Source organism: Brachyistius frenatus, unplaced genomic scaffold, assembly GCF_029030835.1.
Source record: "Brachyistius frenatus isolate BFR_SWC_R1_liver_20210118 unplaced genomic scaffold, ASM2903083v1 Contig_64, whole genome shotgun sequence".
Taxonomy (NCBI): domain Eukaryota; kingdom Metazoa; phylum Chordata; class Actinopteri; family Embiotocidae; genus Brachyistius; species Brachyistius frenatus.
In genome coordinates this window covers 1,581,389-1,603,836 of record NW_027210663.1, presented here as the reverse complement: position 1 = coordinate 1,603,836, position 22,448 = coordinate 1,581,389, and the positions used below count along the sequence as shown (strand labels likewise).

Sequence of the window (22,448 nt, the reverse complement as noted above, 5' to 3'; positions counted from 1 at the left end):
CTGCCACTGAAATTACTCATCCAAACAGACTGTGGTAGCATGGTCCCTTGATTTGACATCCAGGATAGTCTTACTCGGTGAAAACAGCCCTATGTACCAATTTTCAATTTTTAGGGGCATTCACTGGCATTTCACTCGTAAGTGCACCTCTGAAGTTTCCTTTGATCTAATTCAAAGGTAGAAAAGAACTTGCCCTCGAGGAAACTGTTTCCACTTTCTTCGCTAATCTTGTTTGGTTGATTACACAGAAGTCAAGCGGCTGGTGCAAAGTGCTCATTAGGCCTGAAGTAAACAGCAATCTCCGTTTCTTTCTGTTTTCCTGTAAACAATCTGAACCTCCCAAATATTTGGAGAGTTCGAAGAACAGAAAACTTTTAATTTAAAATGTCTTGAGTGATCATGCAGTTTTTGACCATTAAGTTCAACTTACATCACTTTCAAAATGGCAAAACAAAAGGAAAATAATCAAGCACACATTCTGCAGAGGCTTTTAACTCTTTATTTTATACTTACATGACTTAATTGTTCTGCTTCAATATAAAATACAGGATATAACTTATAAACAAAAAAGGTTAACAACATCAAAATGAAAATGTGTACTCTTGAATTAATCATCCAAAAGTCCTACATTACCGTATGACTTTTTTCACGACTAATATTTCAGTCATCACACACAGTGATTGCGATAAATTCAATAAGTTAAGGTTTCAGGAAGGCACTTCTGCAAGATTGCTGAATTAGAGTCATTGATTGAAGTGGTAAATTCCCTTTTGATTGAGCTGAATATACATATATATCTATATAGAGATAGATAGATAGATATAGATATATCAGATATATAGATGACTCCTGAGATTGTAGTAGTTTTACATTCAGTTCACATGAATTGCAGTAAATATACAAAAGGTGAAGAAGACATAAGTAACATACACTTGAACATATAAACACAAACTATACAATCAATTTATAAGGATAATTACAATTGTTACATCTTTTGACTACTAAAGCTATAGTTCAACTTTTTAGGGCAAATGTTTGTTTGTTTTCTTATACTGGAAGTGTGACATATTCTCAAATAAGTGTCCATGGTATGTACACCACTGCAGACATGAGAGTGGTATCAATCTTTTCCTCTAACTCAATAAAATGTTAAATAATTTTCCAAAATGTCAACAGATTTTTTTTTTTAAGTCATTAGCACAAGAAAACAATGTCCAAAATGAAAAACATGGCAGCAATACAGAATGTACACCAGTGTATAAATCTGATGTGCCGTCAATCAGGCCTCTACGTTCTAGCTGTAAACAACAGTGTACCATGAGGTCTGGTGTTACTGGTGCAAAGTGCATCCCACACACAACGCTATACTTACTTCATCGTGGTCAGATCCTCCTCTCTGTAATGCTGTTGGATAGAGAATGACAGTCCGGTAGTGAAGCTGGTCAAAGCTTCATCACTGCAGGTGCAGCTGATTGTTGTGAGGTTGTGAACCATGACATCCATTACTCAAAGACTCCGACTATTATGATGAGCAAAAGAAGGAAACCTCCACACATGGCAAGGCAGAGAAGTTTCTGTCAAAAACAGGACATAGGAGGAGTAAGTGGCTGTACAGTGAAAAGTACAGTTCACAAATCCATAAAACAATTTAACAGATAAAGAAATGAATGGATTATTAATGAATAAAGGATGGATAGGATGAATGTTTGGTTCAAGAAATGGAAGCTGCGCATGTGGGAGTGTTGTTACCTCACGCAGTAACCACAGTAGGTCTCATACAGGTGGTTTGGTTAGTCCGACAGACAGGCCAACAATTAGTGCAATGACAGCAATCAGGATCAACAGAGCAAAGGCAAGGATAATGTATTTCTGCAGAATGAACAACAAGTTGTTATTTGAACTTCAACTGAAAGTGCCATCACATTAACAAATTCATATGGTAGTTTTGAGTCATGACACATTTCAGAAAGTTGTCCCTCAAACCTTAATAGCTTGTACAGTTTACATTCATGTTTGTATTAGTTAAGCTACATATGTTAAGAAAGGAGCACATACCCTTCGGGATTTCTTCTGGTATCGCACAGCTTTTTTGGTCTCCTCCTTTGCACTACAAATGTATTCAGCTGCATTCAAGACATTCTTCTCAATGTTGTTGACCATATCCCCCTGGAAATGATTGAATCCAAATGCTTTTATTTATTGCAGCTAATATTGGGATTTTTCCCATTTGCTCCATATTAATACACTGGTGAGGTGTGAGATACAAAATAAACACTGATAAGGATAATTTTCCTTGTAATAGATCAGGAGTATTTTTTTTTTTTACCAATGAAAGTTACCAGTTAGATTAAGCTGCTACCTGAGTTTCTACCAGCATTGCCATGTCCATGAACATGGCGTGGAGCTCTCTGATGCTCGACTCCAAACGCATGATGTCCTGGTGCCGTGACTCGATCTCATTTAGGGCCTGGCGCGTGATCTGGGAATCAGAAATGATCTGAGGGAGAAAGATAGACAATGTCAGATAACCCATCCAAAAACACCGGTGGCATGTTTTCCAGCTGTGTGTAAGGGATGCAGTCGAACATGACCCCACCTCAAAAGATTTACTCATCCGCCACTAGATGGCGGTAATAAAACCTTGCATAAACAAAACAGCACAGTAATGCATAAGGGAACCTACATCAGATGTGAAGATGGATGGATTTCCACTTTCTAACATGTCCTCTAGTTCCTCGTTGGTGGTCACTCTTCCAGCTAGAATAATGCAAATGAAAAGAATGATTATTTTATTAAATGATTAGTAATTGTAGTTGATTCATTGTGTTTTTGTATCCCAAGCAAAAGTGAGTTTTTTTGGACAATTTATTGGGATGCAGAAAGTTAGTACTGTTAGTACTTCAAATACTTTAAATGTAATGGTAATGGTAAATATGGAGGAATGTTATCATAAAAATACGGTATGCACTGTTAAATTTTTGACAACAGATTTGAGGACGTAGTCAAAATAGCAGATGTGTTACTGATGACATCACCTGTGTACTCGCGAGCCACATTACCAGGACACTGAAACTGAAGCAGCTACATGGTATTCAGCCATTACTCGTTTTATTACTGTGATATGTTAAAAATGTCTTCAGTGAAAAGGCCTTTGCTGCGTCCAAATCGCGTTTATTTACTCAATGGATTGCTGTAATGTCAGGGCATATGCACTATTTTTTGCTGACAATACCACAATGCAATGCAATGCAGGGCAGTTTACAGAAGCAGCTTTTTACAGTGATAACTGAAATCATGATTTAATGCTCATTTTAGAGTCAATTGTTGAGTGCATGTTACATGTTGAATGAATAAATAAGGGAGTGACTACATTTTAGTGTATGGTAAATATAGGTTTTTTTTTGTCATACAACAGTAGATGTAGGCCTTTCTCCATAAACATATTTACATTTATTTTTATTCTGGGGACAGAGAACATTCAACCCCTCTATCAGGGTGTGAATCTCCTAAGTGTTTTGGAGGAGGGCTGTTGAACAATTTTGTTCATAACTAAAATTGGATCCCAGATCAAAAAGATGCTACTGATTGCACGTCAGGCCGTACTTTAAAAACGAACAAGCTGTAGTCCCCAAACACTGAGAGTCTCAGATGCTTTGATGCAGTTTCTGTCATTTGAGTAAAAGAAGAATAAATTTACTGATCTGAAGTGAAGCTTTTATCCTAAAAATTAGCACCGACTGATTTGGAGAACACAAAGCCCTGAGATTTGTTTAATATGACACCACTGCTTCTCGTGCCCTCCTGCTCTGCTCAGGAAACTGATTTAATAGCTGGTTTAAAAAGGCAGCGGACTGAACAAGTTGGAAGGATAGTTTGGATGTTTCGGAGTAGGGTTGTATGAAGTATTTATCTATAGCCAGTGTAAATGGGGGTCGGCAAGAAGCTGTACCAGCGCGGAAGTTACATTATGTGCTGCTGTAGGCGGGGTCAGCAACAAAATGTATATTTACGACCCTACCTTGCCATCAGACAGCCTTTTCCCATGGCACTAAAATGCATACACAGGAGCACTTTGGTATTTCAGCGTATAGACGTACCTATGCCGCACAGTGTATTGTCTAACGTTGAGGTAAAGCGCATCGACAGTAGAACACTGCTTAGTTTCAGCGCCGGTACAGCTGCCTACGTTTCCCAACTGGGGAAGTCCTGACCCACATCTACTGCAGTTTAGTAGGCTACTTTAACTATGGATAATACCCCACCTCCAAAAATGCAAACTATGCTTTTCCGTTATTGCTTTAACAACTTCCTATATGGCTTAAGGATTTATTTTTCGCTATTCCCTGTGTTGTGAGGATTTGTAATCTTGCAAAAATGTGTAACGTGATTGTGAATAGTAATGATGTGAATAACAAGTGTGAGTTTAGCCCCAGTACAATATGTACTGTTTACTGTTATGGATTTAATCCCAGGGTACTAGATTTGTCTTGTAGTGCTGTGGAGCTGCTCTGCATAAAAAAACAACTCTTTAAAGGAAAGAAGCCTCTTTGTAGCTCAGTAGATTGAGCTGACAGATAAAATAATGTCTCTGTTGTCCACCCAGGAGACACAGCTACCAACACAAGGCTAACTTCCCCCCGAGTAGTGAGAGATGGCAGAAACAGCAAATTAGGACATCAGTCTAAAAGTTAAAAAAAAAACATCATGTTTCTGACGGTGATAATAAGGCACACTGAATGTCATGACCGAAACATGTTTTAAGAACCAAATGATTTGAGGTTTTGAAAGAAATTCTCAGAAAAATCTCCAAATCGGAGCGCAACAGTTGTTAAAAATGCATTTTCCAGAGGACTGTTAATTTAGATGGTTTCATGTTTAATAATAATAACTTCCTGCTGCAGTTATCAGTTTAGTCATTGAATTGTAATTGTGACTAAGATTAGAAGTGTCAGCGGTACAAAGGAACTCGGCACTCCTCACATGGAAAGAGCTGCTGAAGCTCTATAAACACACAGCTTTCGTTTCCTGAACGTTGCCTCCTGTTGCACACACCTCTCCCTGGAGAGACGGATCTCTGTGCAGGTGCTTACTGTGTTTTGCACACCTTTGGAAACAGCTGCTCCTCAGAGAGACAGACACAGTTAAACACACCACCAGCAAATCAATAGACATCGATCACAAAAGGTATCACTTTCGATTGATGTAAATTAACAGTGTGAGTCTGCGACAAAACAAACCGAGGCTCGCGTGCTCGTGTCAAAGACAGGTGAACCACTGCTACGCAGGTCGCTGAGCCCTCTGCCCGTTTCCCAGGCAACGCAAACACAGCGAAGCGTCTCCAGTATCAGGCTCTTCTGTCTGCAGCGTGGCGAACTAGAGCCTTTCATTAACGCCGGCCGCAGGGACTGTGGGAGAAAGTCCTATTTTTTTTCTTTTCACTATTGTCTCATATGTATATGATACAATGCACCTGAATTTTTGTGACTGTGATTTTGAACAGAGGAGCAAAAAAAATGGTGGAGAATATAAAGCTGTCTGGTTGCCAAGATAAAAAATATTCAACATAAGTTCAAAAATAATTAGCTAGTGTGAATGGTTTGATTCCTCTATACTAATTTCTTTTGTATATTGCGTTTATTATTAAGCAAATTTTTAGTGACAAAATGTAGATTCAATTTTACACACTGTGTTAATGCTGGACATGTTTTCAGCACATTTTTATTCCTCCTGGTTTGTTAGTATTTGAATCTTGCCAGTTATGTCTCTTTATATAACCAGTTGGTGCTCTATTTTAATCAACTTTCAACCTGTACTCATTTAGGGTTCAATCCAAAGTCTTAAAACACTGAAAATCAAGTGTCTGAATGTGGTCGTTATGTGACTTTTCTGCAAATGAGAAGCCTATCATATTGAAGAAAAACCAAAAATAATCCTGCCCTGCTATTTCTGTGTCTCAACAGTTAATTAAGTATCCAGAGAAGCAGAGAGGAAGCTGGTGAGGTCTGTTTCCTGGACCCCGTCGTAACACGGCTTTGGTGTTTTATCTATCGCTCTTTTATCTCTAGATTTGTACTCACAAATCTTGAACGTGCAATCAATGACAAAAGAGGCGTATTTCATGTCTGTATATAGATGAATAATTATTATTTTAAAGCCTCAAAGACTTTCTAAATGCAGCCCATAGTTCCAGGCCTCGTGCAGGCACAGGGGGTCCATTATTTTGTCACTTACTTATCTCCAGTTGTCTCTGGATCCTTCCTTTGCTTCTTTCCCGAAAGGACACTTGAGTCTCATTGTATTGAGTCATGACCTCCACAAACTTCCTGGACAGCACAGTGTGCTGAGGACAAGTGAAAACACAAGGACAGAGGGTGAGTATATATATTGTAGACATTTCAGGCTGCTTACGACCCAATAACCCAGAAAGCAGTTCGGATGCGAACATTGTTGGAATTAAAGTTATATTTTAATGGGTTTTTACACATATTACACTCAAATGGAAGAAATGGAATTTAAATCTACAAACAAGTCTTCTAAAATAGTGAATATGGCATGTAAAGTTTGGAAATAGTAAATAATTATTATGGTCGTTGTGTGTCTATGGCATGGATAAATTGATATGATATGTGATTGCTACTTTATGACAGTGTTAGGATTTTAAGAGGATATACATTTTAAATAAAAATCAAGAAAGTTAAAATGTCCAAAATATACACTAACATTTCAACTTTATGGTATTTATATTTTATTCTTGACATCGCAGAATAAAAAACAAAAAACAATTTTCCTCTTAATTTTTTTTAATTTTTTTTTTTACTTAAATTGGCCTTATTACCATGTCGTACTATTTCCCTCATGATGTTTGTGTACAGCTGACAGATGGGAGTTGATGACCTTGTATGGATAGGATATGTAATGTGTGTGTGTGTGTGTGTGTGTGTGTGTGTGTGTGTGTGTGTGTGTGTGTGTGTGTGTGTGTGTGTGTGTGTGTGTGTGTGTGTGTGTGTGTGTGTGTGTGTGTGTGTGTGTGTGTGTGTGTGTGTGTGTGTGTGCGTGCGTGCGTGCGTGCGTGCGTGTGTGTGAGAGGAGTTAATGATCTTAATTTTGTTTCCTGACCTGTGATTTCTGGATCCTGAAGTCAACAGATGATCTGTTAGCAGCGTCGTCTTTGGGCATAATTTGCTCAATGGCTTCAGAGGGAGAGAGTTATGATGACAGCATTAAGACAGTGTTTGTAAAGTTTAGTCAGTAAAGTGTGACAATCACGATACGGTTCGACTCACATTTTAGTTTAGTTCGCACCGCGTTGGCGTTCCCTTTGATGCCGTTGGTCAGTTCACCGAGTTGGTCCTTTGTTCCTTCACACACAAATAGGAAACATCAGTCTGAGTTTATTCATGAGGTAGCAATCTCATCATGCAGCTAATCACTAAGTCAGTTTCCTGTAAATATTAGATTTACTCTGATTCATTTTGTCACTTAGCAACATAGTACAAGGTTCTTTACCGGTGACCATTTCCACATCATGGATCTTAAAATGCTATAATTGTGTTATATTAAACATTATCATCGATGATGGGGAACTGTTAACTGTGGTGTCTTTGCCTTGCAGGTCTCAGCTCACACACTGTGGACGGCCTGATTCTTGGATTTCACTGTGCTGCTTTTACACTTCTATAAACATTCTGCATTATAAGTTCATTTGAAATATAAACTTCTTTTTTTTTTGTTAGCGAGAGTTAAAATGATCAAATAACATCATGTTTAAGTCCCTGATTCCAAACAGGACAAGTTGGTGCTGAGACTACAATAGTTTGTGAGGTTTTGGACCAAAATGGGTGAGCAGTTTCCTTCACAGGTTTCCGGCCAGCCAGCTATTCATTGACAACAAGGAGGAAAAATGCAGCAAAGGAAGTGAGACATTTGTTGCATGTTCACTCCGTGCCCCCAAAACTGGCCACGCACTTCCCAAAACAATGCAAGAGATGTAAACATTGAAATTCATATAAGTCATGGTCTGACCTTCATCCTGAATGTTTCATACAGACATAAACTTACTGTCATCTGGTTTGGGTGCAGACAGGATCATGCTGTGCATCTTCCTCACCTCTTCCACTTCGTAGGAGATTTTATCAATGAGTCCTCTAACTTCCTCCACCTAAATCAGACAATAAATACGCCAATGACTCATCAGCATCTTGAGTTATCCCAGTCCCCTGACAGTGCATGTCCTGGAAGTCACAGTCATACCCACCCTTCTGAAAAAGCTCTCCATGAAGCCATCTCTGTCCACTGTAACTGCCACATCTTCCTCTGCTTGAGTGTTACTCTGTGCCAAATGAAACATGTTTAAGTGACTTGTTCTGCTGTTATGGGTCATTTACCTGTTAAGGCCCATCCAGGAAAAGCAAGAGAAGTCACTTACAGGAGTCAGCTCAGCCAGTCGATCCTTCATCACACCGATAAACTCGTATCCTGAACAGGTAATTCTAGCAAAACATCCGCTGGGTCATCCCGTAAGTCTCCATGAGTAGATTAACATCGAGCCACCGTGTCGAGGAGTGAGGTCCAGATGGCTGATAAAAATGATCAGATGATCCTCGAGATACGGGCCCACATTAACACGGTTCTGAGGCGACAGTCACGACAATAGGAAGAGAGGGCGTCAGGTCTAAAAGTTGTAATTCTATCAAAAGCTCTAAAAAGTATCAGCTCTACAAAATTAAACCATAAAGTGGTTGTTTCTAGTCGATATTTCTCACTGCAAAGGCGGCTAGGATACGCAACAGATCCACAATACCTCTTTCTCCGGGATACGCCTCTTCTCCCATCTCCCTGTCTCTCTTTCACACTCACACACACACACACACACACACACACACACACACACACACACACACACACACACACACACACACAGAGAGACAGGCACACAGCTTCAGGGCGGAGAAACTAGTCCACCCTCAATTAAATTTGATCGCAGCATTAAATAACAAATAAACTAAATTAACCTAATCCTATTTTATTTCTGGAACGGTAGAACAAAGAAGGAAAGAAACTTCACCTCTTTTAAAATACTCCCATAACAACCATGACGAGTCATTTCTGGCTCATTATATGAAAATCACAATGATTTCTCTTATATATATATTTTTTTTTTAAATATCAAGATAACGATCTTTTTTTTTTTCTTCTTTTTTTTCTATTTTAGTTCCACAGCAAACACACCACTCGAAAGTCATTTGAGAAGGTTTGATAAATAATAGAGAAGCACGCATGGGTGGCCACCAAATTATTGTTCACCTGGCCACACAGTGGCGCTGTTTACTGTGCTATGGTTGCAAGTTCACTGGGTGATCCGTGTGACGACGGGTCGTGTTCCTGATGCCCCCCCCCCCCCCCCCCCCAACTGCGGGTATATCGTCCAATTATTTCACAAACTGAAATTTACTAAAGAAAATTTGAAAAGTCACTCATTTGACACATCATCCCATTATTTTTTTATTTTTTTTATGTTTATACTTGGATTTACAGTAGCTTATGTGGTACATTCTTATTTGATCCTAATTTTATTTTTTTTATTTTTCATCTTTAAAATATAACCTAGAAAAGGTTGTCACCGGTATTTCTGATACTGCTGGTCTGTCTGTGGGACTCCAGATATTTCTGAGTCGGACTGCCTGTTCAACAAACCTTAACAAAGCCTCCCCTCAGCAGCATCCCTGTTCCTCCCAGAGAGTCCAGAGTGTTGTTCTACAGTTTAACCCAATATCCGAACTAATCATAAGACTACAGGTTAGTAGGTATCTTTTGGACACGGGGCCCACTAACATGTGTGTATTTGGATCGAAGAGTGCAAATCCTGATCTCATTCATTCCCCGCGCAATCTCCAATTACTCACAAATAATGCCATTTACGCACAACTTTAACGCCCCTCCTCAGAAGATCCAAAAATGACATCACGTTTTGCAATTCCCACGTTCAGTCCAACAACTCAGTACGCCTCCTCGGAGCTTTTCTACTCCATGCAAATTCCAGATGCGGGCACAGAAACTGAAAGAAACAACTAGTTCAATGTAGGAGTGCAGGTACTGGATTCTAATTTTCTGCGTGAAATTGGAAGTTGGGTTTTAGATTTTATTATGACAGGAAAACTTCTGAAGTTTTTCTGCCTCACTTCAGAACTTTAAATTGAATCCTTCAGTATTTAGAGCTGTTATTATTATTATTTATTCATATTTCTTCAGTTGGGCACATGGACTACTCAGAAGTTTCTTCTTCATCGTCTTGGAACAATGAGTGACTTTTCCTGGATTTATCTTTTTGGGGGGAATTAAATTGTTTTTCAAAATAATGCATATGGTACATTTCCCAAAAGCCATGGAATTTTGTTTGCGAATTCACTTCTTTACAGCTTTTGTCTCCTGCATTAAGGTAAGGTCACGAAAAACGGTTTTGAAAATTATAGTCCCATATCTGCTGTAATAGTCTGCATGGCAGTCTTTACAAATACATTTGATTTTTTTTTTCCCAGGTTTATGCTCAAGCGGTGCAATCTGTGAAGCATCCAGGTAGTAATTAATTTTTTGGATAGATTATGTGTTAGTTTTAGTTTCCTGTGCTGACAATATACTTCTCCAGCATATATTGGATGAGAAATAAACTAATTTGTTTTATCATCTGCTAACTTCCAGACCAGAGGATGTTATTGATTTGTTTATTGCTCATTAATCAGAACAATCCGCTGCATAAACAACTTTTACAGCTGTTTGGTTTATTGTTATCAATCTTTTAATCCACCCCAAATCCAAAATGGAATGCCAGGAAAATAGATTTTGAGTAATGAGCCAGAGCTTGATTGGAGGAAAAGCCCTCTCTGGATGCTTGTTTACCCGTGAACTCTCCGTCCAGGCCTGCAGGTGTTGGCCACAGCCTCACATTATTGGCCGCTCGATGCTGTGGACGGGATCCATGAACTGTGGGACCAGATTGGAAACAGACCAGGTTATGTTAACGGGAGTAACATAAGTATGTGCATACGTAAAGCACACTGTGTATACCCATGGGAATATGCCACCTAAATGTCTTTTCACCCCCCCACAGGCATCATGCCTTTTAAAATGTACCACTGTGTTCAGAGCATTTATATTTTTTTTGCCATATTTATGACTGAAATTATATAACAAAAATATCTGGCATGTAAGCTCATTTATGATAGCAATTATGACATACAGTATCCTGTAGTTTGGCGTTGGTAAAAGTATTAAGAAAATATGAAGGACTGATCACTATTCTGCCTTTTTTTTAATGAAATTTGCAGCAATGTTTTTTATACTTATTTAGTGAAGTTATAGAGGGATCGGGTATAGACTTGAGCATGATGTGTGGAGTCACTCTGAGTTCTCTTTGAGTGCTGCCGTCGTGCACGCAGCTCAGCATCACTCTGTCTCATACCTGTGCAGCACGTCCCTCTCATTGCCTTCCTCTCATTGTTCTCCCGTCGTCTCTTATGTGTCTGTATTGGTGTGAATCATTGTGTTTTTTCTCTGTTGTCTCTGTCCAGCTCTCAGAATCCACAACCACACTGTGCTCCCTTCTTCCCATAACTCTTCCTATGTGTATACCAATGACTCTGCCTACACTAACATTTCTGCAACAGTAGGTGAGCATCCATCACTTTCTTCCACCTGAAATTCATTTGTGCATCACCCACTGCTCTCTGTTGTCCCCTCTGTGTCTCCACACGATTCAGCTGAGCTTTTCACACTTTTCCCCCTGTTCAGTCTGTTGCCTTTGCAGCACAAGATGAGGAATTCTTGGTATTTTAATTATATATTCTTGTTCTTTCACTCTAGTCAAACCAGAAATATGACAAAACACGTGTTTATTGCCTTTTAAGTGGTTTTACGAGTTAAAAGAAAGCTGTAAAGAATTCATGTTCATCAGTGGTTAAACAATTTATGATTAACAGGCGGTTTAGCTTAAAGATACTGCTTCCCAATTTCAAGCAAAATGATGACTGTGATTTGTGCTTTGTCAGACATTGTTGAAGGAATGGTCAACAAGGGCATCTTTCTGAATGGAGATAATGGTGGCACCTTTCTTCACTTTGGAAACTATCAGAACTCTTGCATTAGTGACCCTACTTTGTGCGGTCCAGAGGGTGAGTACACTGGACTACTTTCTGAATAATTAGGAAAAACTAAAATGATTCTTAAATCCTTTCAGTCACTTGTATTGATAGCTACATATTTCTATCATTCTCCAGGCGTTACCTTCTCCTTTTTTTGGAAAAACCACGAGGCAGAGTCCCGTTTTGCTGTTGCCTCTGGAGGGAAAGTTATCTCCAATGGCTTCTCAGTCTTCACCAACCCCTATGGTGGATATGTGGAGTTTTACACTCGCGGCAACAACCACAGATGGAAAGCAAACATCAGAGTTCCAGGTACTGTGAATGAATTTCATTTTGTATTACATAGAATTCTTCTTTTTTACATTTCCCATACACTCCCACGAGGAATGTTAAGTATTTCTTGAAAATACCGTAAATTGTTAAATATTTCATTCATGGATTAGTTAACTGGAAACAGGCGTAACTACAGACAGTTGATTTGGCAAGTCAAGGATACATTTCATAGATCTTTTGCTATACTGTAGAACACAACATACAGTTTGTTTGCGATCTGATCGTTTCTCATAGATAAAGTAATGTTTGTTGATTATTAAAGGTCAAGTAAAATGAGATGTGACATTATAAAAGTAAAAAGTGTGACCAGTATGTTGAATTCTTTTCTGAAAACAAAATGACTTTTTTAATGAGATCAAATGATTTGGTAAACTGTTTGGACAAAATGGAACAAACCATGCGAGACTCAACATTATGTGAAACTTTCACCAGTGACTATTTTGTTCTCAAATGACTTCTGTCATCTTTGTTTTTGCTGCACTTACTCAAGGTTGTGTTCATAGGCGTTATAACTCAATTTTGATTTGAGTGTTCTGTTACAGAGGATCAGGCGTCATCTGGTTCTCATACAGTGTGACATGTTGAACCTTTATGACATAATGTCAAAATCTGTCTGTTCTCGATCCTCCGTTTGTTAAGAGTGACGTAAAGTTTCGAGGGCGATAGAGTAAACCTTGAGGTGCCATTGTGACCGACTGTGTTGTAGAATATTACTTTATACATATAGATATCTCTCTACACAGATAAGTGAATGAGCGACTTGTAAAGTGACTGAGTTTTGGCACATACTGATTACAGTATATTGTAACTGCCAAGGAGATGTGTTCTGTTCTTCTAGCAGATGTGTTTTCAGGCTGCGAATGTATTCACTTCTTTGTTCTTTGTATAATGAAATCAGCTGGAAAGATTATGTTGCACTCCTTTGTGAACATCCAGGATATAGATGTATATTATAAAATATTAGAATTGAATAAAGCATATTGAGCTGATATTACAGCAAAGCGTGCAGTACACTCATCAGTCCACCAGACGATACCGTGTCAGTGTCACGTTTTTGCCTCACATTGGTGTGAAAAGTAATTTAGGCACCAAAAACTGTGGTTTGGTTTAGGAAAAGCTCTTGATTTGGCACAGTTACAAATTGGTTAGGTTGAGACACCAAACCTTCTTGGTGAGTTCGGAAAAAATCATGTTTTAGATTATGATATGTAAAGTTAAAGAAGTAACGTTACATACGTCACATGGGTTACTTAATGTACGTTACACAACTTGAACATGCTACATTATACATAACTTACTTTCATTACTTAAAAGAAGTCCATGTTGACTTTTGCTTTCTCATAGACTCTACAGTTTCTCACAGTTATCCAGGTGAAAGTTCTATGTGATTTGTGACCTCCGTCACCTATGACCTTCTTCCTCGACCCTGTACATGTCTGCGTGTATTTTTCACGCCGAGTCAAGAAAAAACATGACACCGACACGGTATCCTCTATCAGACAGATGGGTGTATCACATGCTTTGGCTTAATACTGGACTGAAATCTTTGATTAATCCATTAGTTAATTGAAAGAATGTATTTTTCACAGTTCAACACGAACAATATATATTATTATTTTATTTTGTCGTTCTCTGTTTTCTCTCTCAGGACCGTACTGGACTCACATCCTCTTCACTTGGACTAAAAATGATGGTCTAATGGTCTACATTAATGGGACCTTCACTGCTGGTGATACAGCGGGCAGCGTCTCAGACAACTATGGTGACCCCTACCCTGACCTCGTCATTGGAACAGGCAACAACAGGGCGTATGGTCACTACGTAACAGGGGCCTTCGATGAATTTGTCATCTGGGAAAGAGCCCTTTCACCTAACCAGATCAGGCTCTATTACAACGCAGCCATAGGTAGGACATCATGCTCCATTTGAACAGTATTTCCTGTCATTATAGGAAACGACATGTCTATTGAAATGCCTCCTTCCTTTCAACTCTGCTCTGAGGAAACAGGGGTTAAAAAGCAATTTCCGTCCTCATCCTCGCCACATTCCACCCACAGCATTCATGCATAACAACAAGATATTAAACTATACAAATATACCCCACCTCCTCGTCAAATAGCTCCTGTTGCACAAAACATTTTCATGACCCTCTGCCATATAAGTGCCATGGCTCACATAGTTCTGCCTTATAAGTATTTATAAGAGAGCAGTGGAGTTGCAGGGGGCAGATCATTTTGATTTAATGTGACAGGTAGCAACACGCAAGGACAAAACCCCCAGTCTCTTGTCTGTTTTTGTTCTGTTTACCTCCTTTGGTCCGAGAAGTGCCATAGATAGACAAAAAGCTGGCATTTATGAGGATTTAGAAATATTAGGGGTCTGCTGTGTGATAATTCATATGAGCAAATATCACTGTGGTCAGAAAAATGTTCACAGCATGAGGAAATGTTTTTAGCTAGTAGGTTGAAACCCCTTTTGTTGTGTATAAAGCATGCTGACTGTGCTGATGGAGCTTCAAGTGGTCACAATGTCTGAGGCATAAAGTGCACACAGCCTTGATTATAACCAAAAGCAATATACTTTACAGACTATTACCGAGACATGAAGAGGCCGACTGTTATGGTTACAGAAAAATATTTTTACTTCTCCAAAGCCTGCATATAAAATTTTTACATTAAACCAAAGAAGAGCAGGAATGGTTCAGACGGATACCTCTAATTTATGTCCATATATGGACACTGTCTGGTAGCCAGTTAGTGTTGTTTTTATTAAATGACAGCAAAGACATTAAATGTATCTAAGCCATTGACAGAAGCTAGGAGCAGAGCATTATGTCGTTGATTATCCCGGCTTTGTCTAGGTTGTAATATATCTCCTTTCATAAGTTGGCATTAGAAGTCAAACTGTAAGCATTAGAGTGATAAAATCCAACCTACCCATAAAGCTGCCTTCCCTGATCCGATTCAACAATGGACCTAGCAATAAAACAGCAAAAGGCTAACTGAATAATTTACTGTCGATAAGGAGTGAAGTACAACTATTTATACAGGTCATCAGTGTGGTTCCTATCCTGTTTTATTAGAGCTCTATGTGTTGTCATTTCTAGGTCAGGCCATGGTTTCTGCCACAACGCCCAGAGTCTCTAAAGAAGACACTTCAACCGCACCGACAGTCGTAAGTGTGTCACTTCTGAATTTACAGGGTTCCTTGGTCAACAACAAATCTGATAAATTAAATATAGTTACAGTATTCATGTGTGAATTATGTGAACACGGAAATGGCATGAGGGATAAACAGAAATGTTTTGGGCATCACAGAATTGAGTTGAAAGCCTTTTGCTTGGATCAACACTAAAGTTTCTTATTGAGACACTGTAGATGGGAAAAAAATTATATTAAGAACACATGTGAACCAACTCAGCTTGTTTATTAAAGGGCTTTGGAGGTAGAAAACTAATAAAGAAAGAGTGAAGATAGTGAAGGCAGCTGCTTTACACGACACATAAAATGGCTCCCTGTAGGGCACCGAACTGAATGAGAGCAACACTGACTCACTTGTCCGAAGAGTATTCCCTGAATTCAGGTTATCAGCCACTAAACATCCTGTCTATGTTGGAACTCAGTGCTCCTTTGGAAATTGCCCACTGATAGTAAACTTCATTCAATGCCTGATGTGCTGTCTCCCCAGAGAGCCACGGAGGAGAGTCCTCCTGTCATCAGCAGTCACGGAGAGGACATCCAGCTCCCCCGGGTCCCTGACTCCATGCCAGTGCTGGGCTTCCTGAAGGCGCTGCCCAATCGGACCATTCCTCACAACACTGCCAACAACCTCACACAGGTTCTTTGGAGCTCCCTCCAACACACATGTTGCAGTTGCAAAACGAATTCACGCGCACAAGGACACGATGCTCACCCATGTGCTTATGATGCAACAGTTCCGTGATGTCCGTTTTCTCTCTCCCAGGCTTTTCTGAAAAGTGTGGAAGAAGTGCTGTCCTCTCCAGGACTGCCGGAGGTAAATGAGCTGTTGTTGTGCAATGTCCAAACATGACATATGCAATTTGGTGATTACTTAATCCAAGGCGCTTTAGCCATCCATGAGTTTGAGATTCTAATGCTGCATATTTTTGCCAGCAACAATAAGAGTACCTGGCAGTGTACCCACTCAGGACTCCAGTATGTAGATAAATATAGAGTTGCAAATGGTGTAGGACAATGCTGGTAACTGTAAAGTGCTCTAAACCACAACACCTTGAATGTAAATTTGCATCTTCCTGTGCTGTACTGTAAACTCGCCCTGGCCCGATCTCCGTGCGCTCATATACAAACACAAGTGTGTGCTTTCAGTACATTGGGTGCTCAGATCAAGCCTGCTTGTTTTTGTAGCAGCAAGCTGAAACAGATGTTGGCGTCACACTTGGACAGTAAATACAGTGTTCAGAGTCAAGTGTGTAAAAGCCAATCAAGTTTTTGCATGTTTTATAACACAACACTACATGGTTAGTTCGTTGTTTTCTGGTTTTTGTACTTAATCGGATTCAATTTAGTTATGTTTTTTCTATTTTATTAATTATTACCCTTTTCCCTCACATTTTACATATTTGTAACAAATGTCAAAGCAAGACTGTTTTGAGGGATTATTCTCCTTACAAATGAAAAGTTGAGTTATATATGAAACAAAATGCATAACTGCACAATTTAGTACACTCAGAGATTTTGTTACAGCTCTACCTGACATACTACTGTTACATAACTTATTATTTCTCTGCAATTTTAACTAATGTCCTTGTTACTAAATTATAATTTCACATTTCTTCCAACACAAAGCATATGCAACTTTGTTGCTGGTAGTTTGACTTTAATGTTGAAATATCAAGTTTATACTTATAATGCAAAGTGAAAAATATCTCCCTCGTATTATAGTTCCTTTTTTTCCCCCTTAATGTGGCCCTCGTGCTAAAATGCTCACGTTTTTCAAACTCCCTCATTTATGACCAGGCTTACTAGTACGCATTTCTAGTCTAAAAGCTTTCACCTAGATTACCCAGGAGACATTTTTAACATGCCAAGGAGGTCTCCTCGTGACCAGTAAATTGGAGGGAAGTGAAACGCCCCTTTAAATTAAAATATGTTTTATTTCTGAAACAAACCTGGTAACCTGGCAGGAAAAATCTCATTCTGAAAAAGTGCTGTGCAGTAAGAGGTCAGTGTGAATCAATGCTGCACCTTGAAAGGAAGTAATTGTGAATTAACTGTTGAGCATTTTTCCTTTTGGGTCTTTGTTGAGCAGCAGTCCACCTCTGTGGTCAGCGGCATGATCGAGACAGTGGACAGAGTGATGGAACACATGGTGACTAACCTGGAGCCCAGCCCGAACTCGCTCATCTCCCTGGGTGGAACATCTTTTGTTGCAGGTCAGTATGGTGTCATCGCCCCAAAATGTGTGTGGTTTGTACGGACACAGTGAGTCAAGCTGACATCACTGGTTTTCCAATTCAGAGGACAAATGCGCGGGTCAGATAAGCAGAGGTCAACCCTCTCCACTCTTCCTCGCATGGATGTTTTTTTTGCATAATATTTTGCAAAGCTTGTTTCTTTCTTTCTCCCAGGGGTCGCTGCGTATATTTGATCCACCCCTGACAAAACAGATTAGTTTTGTTGCTCGCCTCTCAGTTTGTTTTTCCCCAACATCTCTTCACTTTTTCTAACCTCTGACCCCCACAGATTACTCTCTGATGAAATTCCCACAGAACTTCAACCTGCCGCATTACCGCTTCCCCACACAGGGAAAGAACTACATCTCTGTGCCCGGAGAGGCGTTCACCATGCAGTGTGAGTGCAGATATTACAACCCACACAGCGACACGTCTTGAGGATCTCCGTAAAGAAAACAGTAGCTAGGTTGAGTGTGAATACTGCACATTAGTCGCGCAATGATTCTGCCAAGAGAAAATTGTCCAGCTGGGCGGCTCTTGTTATTGGCCAGTAATTTATTATGCTAAGATTTAAGGCTCCTCACATAGCATACAGTGTAAGACAGGAGTGCCATGAGAGCTTTTGTGTGGCTTTATGGTGCACTGTAGAAGTCCAGCTATGACTTTAATGTTGGCAGTTACCCTTTTATTCAAAAGAGAAAGAATGAGAGAGAGAGCACTTTTTCTCCACTTTCCTCCGTCATTAAAAAGAGTGGACCCACATAGCGGAGGGAGGGAGCGCAGTAATTACAGCGGGCATTAAAACTCTGTTTGTTTGACTTTGTGTTCAGGTCAGATTCCCGTGGCTCCACCTGGCTGCTGCGTGCACCGTGTTACCATACAAACACCAGAATAAACCGTTTTAATAATTCATTTAAGGACTATTATCAGAGATGGAATGTTATTGCTTGACACATTAGAGACAGGTCCACATTAACTCAGAGCGCTGAATACCTGGCTGGATGAAATGCTCCGAGGGCTGGTTTTATATCCTAGTTTAGACCAGAGAAGGCTGCTCATTGGTATATTTTGTTCTTCTTCTCTTTTCTTAGAGAGTTGTACAAGCAAACTGATCACCTCATAATCTCTTGCTGGGAGGCATTCTGTTGAAATTATGTTTTTTCTGAGGTTTAAAACTCTACAGTGCACCACACATTTGTTTGACATCTGCAAGCTTTTGATGCTGTAGTCAACGGGTCCCGGGGTGGAAGGCCTTTGAAAGGAGGAACAAGACCATTAAGGATTTCCTCCAATTTCATTGTTTATCTTCCAGTATTGAGGTGGGACTGAAATGAGTGATAGATCAGATCTGGGTAGAAGGCTGGAAGGGGGAGGGGGTGGGGCAGACCTCCCGCTCTCCTGGTGAAGTCATGAAGACGTTTCATAAGCTTTCCCAACATCCACGTGGTTTGCTCTCCCTTTCACCCCTGTGCGAGTGTACAGCTGTCCTATTAGCTGGCCGGTGCCAGCGTGCGGTGGCAAGGCAGCGTTAATTAACTTCCCCTCTTTGTGAGCATTTTAGCAGCGCTGCTTTACATTCCCAGCCCCTGTCAACTCCTCTCACATCCAGCCTCTGTGTGTCGTCTTCTTTTCCTCAGCTCAAACCACCATCGTTGGCCTCTTCTACCACAACATGCACAACTATTACAAAGAGATCAGTCCTGTCAGGACAAGGTAAGAGAACATGGCAGCACCCAATGGTCAAAGTACTTTTTTTTTTCCAGCTACTTAAAAAAAATAGGCCTCTCTCTTTGTACTTCCTGTGTGGGGAATCAGATCCACTGGCACAAAGGCACCCCCACTTCCTCAACCACTGAACCACTGAGGCCTGGGGCCAAGACCTTATCTGTCCTTCTCGCCTATCTCTCATCTCACCACTCAACCTCCACTGACTGATACACCCTGCTATTAGCTCTATGTACCCACCCCCGCTCAGTTATTGTCTCATCACTGGGCCAGCTTGTTCCAGTCGTGCTGCAGTGTTTATGTTAACCAAAAGTGACATAACAGTAGTTAAGCAACCTGTTTTTCCCACTTTATACATCATGAACATTTTGGTTTTTAAAGAGGTAAAACACGTGATGGAGATTCTCGTGACTTCACTTTGGGTGAGAAGGTCCCTTTGTGTCATGATAGAGAGGTGATGCTTGTATGATCCCAATGTCACATATCAGATGATCTTGAAAAACTACCGATGCACTGCTGCTGGTTGTCAGTGTGATTCATTATAAGGACAGATGGTCAAAGTGCCGACTGAATGCTACAGCTCTGGTGCTGTGTCTAACACTTATGTGTGGATGTGAGTGCCAGATAACAGCGCTAATTAATGTTATTATATTGATATTTTCATAGGCTATTAACTGGACGCTTTATGTCTTCTCTTTGACTTATTTTTTCTATCTCTTCCTTTTGTACTCGTGTCTGTATTTCTGCTCTTGTTTCTTCCTGTCACGCTGACTTTTTTGTTTTATATTTTCTGTGTCTGATCTCCCTTTTTGTCTCTTAGGATAAATGAAGCAGCTGATTTCAGGGATTGCACGATCCAGGTAGCGAGCTGTCTCATCTCTCTGAAAGTGGAGCCTCTACCAGCCTTGTCAGTCAACCTCTCCGGAGCGCCGCTCATCAAGATTGTCCTCACCCATGTCTTGGTAAGCACCGACCCTTACAATATCCCAGTTCTTTCTCCTTTGACTCATGTCCTCATCAGTCATTTACATACTCAGTTGGCGGCATACTTATAGGGTGTGGGGCACCCACCTTATCAGAGGAAAGAGGGCTTCGGTCAGGAGCCGGATCCCTCCATATGAAATCTATCAACTCCATTCTTGGTGTTGGCTTATGTAAGAAGACCAGTGTCTATCGCTGACTGAGGTCTGTGCAGCTGGGCATTCACCAGCACAAAGAGCAAAGCCTATTTTGGTTTTCATTAGCCTGGCTAAGTTTTCCCTCGCGCGGAGCATGTGGCTTCCAGAAAGCATGCTGATTATGGACACTTGAACTGTAAGCTCAGGGCGCTTTGAAAGGAACAATAACTTTCTTTTATGAACAACATATTTTTCCTTTGGTGCTTTATGGCATGGACTGTGCCAGTTTTCCATGGGAAATGCAATTGAAACTCATAATGGAAATTAACTTTAAAATGTGTATTGCATTAGCTTGCTTCCCTATAAAGACAGACATGCAGCGTTGTGCTTCCCAACCATGTTTTTCTTTTCAAAATGTTTGTGCACATTAATTTTGCAGCAATTTTTTCATCTAAATGAATTGTATTAATAGCCGATTAAACCCTCATGCCATTAATAAGGCAATTAAAACCAGTGTACTAAATTCCCCCAAATATAGTTCTGTTTAATTTACAAGTCCTTCAAGAATAACTCACTTTGATTTACCAAAACATGTTTTCTCTCCTCACTCATAAAAGCACAAAAGAAACTCATGCAGCTTTGTGAAACCATGGTAATATTGCTTTGTTTGCCTTGCTTTTCCCTGGTGAAATAAATGTTTATGCTGTAATTATCTGGCCTGGTTCCTGTGACAATGATTACTCTGTTTGTTTTAGCGGACACCATGGGAGAGGGTTTACAATCTCCTTTGTTATGGGAGTGCTGGAGATGCTCAGCAGTTCTGCTGTCTTTTGAGTCAAGGTGTTTCCATTTTAGTTGGATGGTCATTACCTCTGATGTAAGGATAAATCAGGTCTCTTGCATTCTTTCCTCTCTCCCCTATTACAAATAAGCTGCTGTTACTAGCGCATGCTGATTGGAACACAGCATGCCAGCACATTTCAACCTAACATAGCTCAGGCGATGATTTATATTGAGGAGCTGCATTGTAATTTGGCACGCAGCGCTTTTGGCTGTGATCGTGTCCAGAAATTGGGTTATTTTGCTATAAGTGGTTGGCTGCACAGACCTTTAGTTGGATTTAGTCAAAAAGTGTCTATTTTTGGAGTTTTAATGTCTTTGGTAGTGGGTGGAAACTTATCACCTCCCGAGCTTGGAGGCAGCAAGAGCGGCTCACTCAATATGTGGCAGACGCTACCCGTCATTGTTAATGTTGGTCTTCACTGTCTGCACCAGTTAATCCTCAAAGATGTCCTCCTCTCATGGCATCAGTTCACTCAGTGAGAGTAAGTGATTTGCAACTGTTTATCTCCTGAGAATAGACAAGCACCCAGTGACTTCATTAAAACCTGGTGGGGGAGCCGAATGTGTCTGAAGCAGAAATGTGTCCGCTCCCTCATCTGTCTTTTCATGCTGTCATGGCTACAACAAGTCCTCTGTGCCACCTCTATACTGTACAAACAGTCATGGCTCACACCCAGATCTCATTCATTTTCTCTATCGGACACCTTTCATGATAAAACATACCATGGATTGATGGAGTCACTCACCTGTAAAAAAAAAACCTTGTGTCGTGGCAGGTACCGCTCGCTCAAGCCGAGGCCGCAGCCATGTGGTCGGTGTCGGAGTGACCTTGCACCCTTGATTGATGCCCTCTGAGCTCAG

General features: G+C 40.2%; 2 protein-coding genes across 3 annotated transcripts in view; one reads left to right on the top strand and one right to left on the bottom strand.

The window, feature by feature from the left end:
* Positions 1-504: 504 nt before the first annotated feature.
* Positions 505-8,751, bottom strand: stx2b (syntaxin 2b). Of its 2 annotated transcripts, none has more exons than XM_069706778.1 (10): positions 8,426-8,751; positions 8,255-8,329; positions 8,059-8,158; positions 7,284-7,358; positions 7,117-7,190; positions 6,232-6,340; positions 2,684-2,757; positions 2,360-2,497; positions 2,056-2,166; positions 505-1,574 (listed from the first exon to the last, which is right to left on the bottom strand). In XM_069706778.1, the coding sequence occupies exons 1-10, from the start codon at positions 8,453-8,455 to the stop codon at positions 1,503-1,505; spliced, it is 858 nt and encodes a 285-aa protein (XP_069562879.1). In that variant the 5' UTR covers positions 8,456-8,751; the 3' UTR covers positions 505-1,502. The 2 variants fall into 2 exon arrangements, with proteins under 2 accessions (XP_069562879.1, XP_069562878.1); XM_069706777.1 differs by lacking the exon at positions 505-1,574 and adding an exon at positions 1,705-1,869.
* Positions 8,752-10,357: 1,606 nt separating this feature from the next.
* adgrd1 (adhesion G protein-coupled receptor D1) overlaps positions 10,358-22,448 on the top strand; it is a 29,811-nt gene continuing 17,720 nt past the window's right edge. Inside the window, exons 1-14 of the mRNA XM_069706776.1 lie at positions 10,358-10,435; positions 10,536-10,572; positions 10,913-11,029; positions 11,565-11,663; positions 12,042-12,164; positions 12,270-12,446; positions 14,116-14,373; positions 15,574-15,641; positions 16,155-16,304; positions 16,431-16,481; positions 17,757-17,880; positions 18,191-18,298; positions 19,539-19,614; positions 20,447-20,588. Coding sequence (XP_069562877.1) covers positions 10,361-10,435; positions 10,536-10,572; positions 10,913-11,029; positions 11,565-11,663; positions 12,042-12,164; positions 12,270-12,446; positions 14,116-14,373; positions 15,574-15,641; positions 16,155-16,304; positions 16,431-16,481; positions 17,757-17,880; positions 18,191-18,298; positions 19,539-19,614; positions 20,447-20,588 — 1,605 coding nt within the window. The 5' untranslated portion in view covers positions 10,358-10,360. The remainder of the gene's footprint in view (positions 10,436-10,535; positions 10,573-10,912; positions 11,030-11,564; positions 11,664-12,041; positions 12,165-12,269; positions 12,447-14,115; positions 14,374-15,573; positions 15,642-16,154; positions 16,305-16,430; positions 16,482-17,756; positions 17,881-18,190; positions 18,299-19,538; positions 19,615-20,446; positions 20,589-22,448) is intronic.

Excerpts from the sequence above, each read along its gene's own strand:
- stx2b (XM_069706777.1), bottom strand. The coding sequence starts at position 8,455 with ATGAAGGATCGACTGGCTGAGCTGACTCCT. Across the intron at positions 7,191-7,283 it reads GGTGCGAACTAAACTAAAAT|CCATTGAGCAAATTATGCCC; the intron begins GTGAGTCGAACC and ends CTCCCTCTGAAG. Across the intron at positions 2,498-2,683 it reads CATCCATCTTCACATCTGAT|ATCATTTCTGATTCCCAGAT; the intron begins GTAGGTTCCCTT and ends TTTCTCCCTCAG.